General features: G+C 39.5%; 1 protein-coding gene across 1 annotated transcript in view; it reads right to left on the reverse strand.

Annotated features, from left to right (window-relative positions):
- Positions 1-1,258, reverse strand: part of LOC107701768 (thymidine kinase, cytosolic-like) — a 6,052-nt gene extending 4,794 nt beyond the window's left edge. The window contains exons 1-3 of the mRNA XM_016503908.1: positions 1,158-1,258; positions 938-969; positions 64-177 (exon numbers count right to left, since the gene is read on the reverse strand). Of these exons, the coding sequence (XP_016359394.1) occupies positions 64-177; positions 938-969; positions 1,158-1,223 (212 nt within the window). The 5' untranslated portion in view covers positions 1,224-1,258. The remainder of the gene's footprint in view (positions 1-63; positions 178-937; positions 970-1,157) is intronic.
- Between the last annotated feature and the right edge of the window lie 329 nt (positions 1,259-1,587).

A 1,587-nucleotide genomic window follows, 5' to 3' on the forward strand; every position in this document is an offset into this window, starting at 1 on the left:
ACACACACTCTCACACACAAACACACTCTCTCACACACACACACACACCTGCTGCTCTCTTACATGTCATGTGTGGCCATCCCCGTCTGAGAGTAGCGCGTGTCTTTGGCGTATTTGATGACCAGACAGGAATACTGAGCCACCTGGAACCTCCGCACGCGCCGCATCAGTTCAGTGCTGAACACACACACACACACACACACATTCATAATGCAAATAACACATTATAACTCAGCAGATTAATAACTCACCACATCTCTTGATTTTATGAAGATGTGCTCATATGCATCAGAAAATGCGACTTTAGTGGAGTCTCAAAGACCCCTGATATCAGACTGGACATATTTTTTGTTAATTTTGATAGTTTTGCTGTAACCTCAAATAACATCACGTTCCTGATAGCAAGGACTTCACCCAGCTAACACAAACACCTTCCAAGATCGTTTGGCTAATGTTACCATTAGGTTTTGACAATGACATTTCTGAATGCTCTCTGAACAAACAGATGTTTAAAAAAAATGTTTTTTTCTTGGTTAGGTGAAACATTAAAGTAGCATTCCATCCGATAATTTCAGGAAGGATGTGCGATGTGCAAATAATGCAAACATTGTGAGAACGTTTTAAAGCTTAGATAAGTTTGAGAGAACGTTCTCAGAACTTTATTATAAACGGCGTTGTCAGTCTATTGTCAAGGTAACTGTTAAATGTAGAAAGCTATTATTATATTTACATAAACAGCTCTGGTGGTTTCTGGGAACACGAGGGTCACTGAACACATTTTTGGCGCTAAATTCGCGTCGTCTTTGTAACAATGTAACCGTTCTCGCGCCAAACAGCTGCACTGGCGCCACCCGCAGAACCAAAACACTTATTATAGCGTTTCACCTTCATATTTCATAACATAACATGCGTGTACTGATGATTTATTCATCCTCACCTTTTTCCCGAGAACATCGGTCCGAAAATAACCTGAGAAGATGACAAATATAGTGATGGCATTGTTATTATTTACATTTACGAAAGCAAATCCACAACAACAAAAAACATAAAAAAAGTATATATTATCTAAATATTATCTGCATGACATAAATCATCACTGGCTTAATTAACCAAATGGCATTAAATATGATATATTATAAATATAATATTAGAGTTACCTGAATCTGTCCTCGTATCTTCCGTGGGGAATTGGGTAAAATCTTAGCTACGTTTAAGCAGTCCATGTCTATTATTTCTTATGTTTTCTAAAATACAGTCAGACTTACAGTAAGCTTTGAACATCGCGCCGCCGCCAGTGTGTCCTTTTATAGCAGCGGTGGTGTCACTTTCCTCAGGACCAATCGGAATCGAGGCCGTGCGCAGCCGCATTTCGCTCACAGATCTATAAAAGAGCTGCCGTTTCCATCGACTTCCGTCTATCCAGTGCGTTTATAAATCACTGACGTCACAGTTGCGGAAGTTCCCGAGGCAAATCAGGCAGGCGGGAATGTAAAGAGTGCATTAAATTGGTACAAAAACTTTTTTTTTTTGGTCTACATTTTCTTAGCTTTTAATACCGACCGATCCAGCACAATTCAGTGAGAAATT

Source organism: Sinocyclocheilus anshuiensis, unplaced genomic scaffold (assembly GCF_001515605.1).
Source record: "Sinocyclocheilus anshuiensis isolate Anshui unplaced genomic scaffold, SAMN03320099.WGS_v1.1 scaffold21, whole genome shotgun sequence".
Classification (NCBI taxonomy): domain Eukaryota; kingdom Metazoa; phylum Chordata; class Actinopteri; order Cypriniformes; family Cyprinidae; genus Sinocyclocheilus; species Sinocyclocheilus anshuiensis.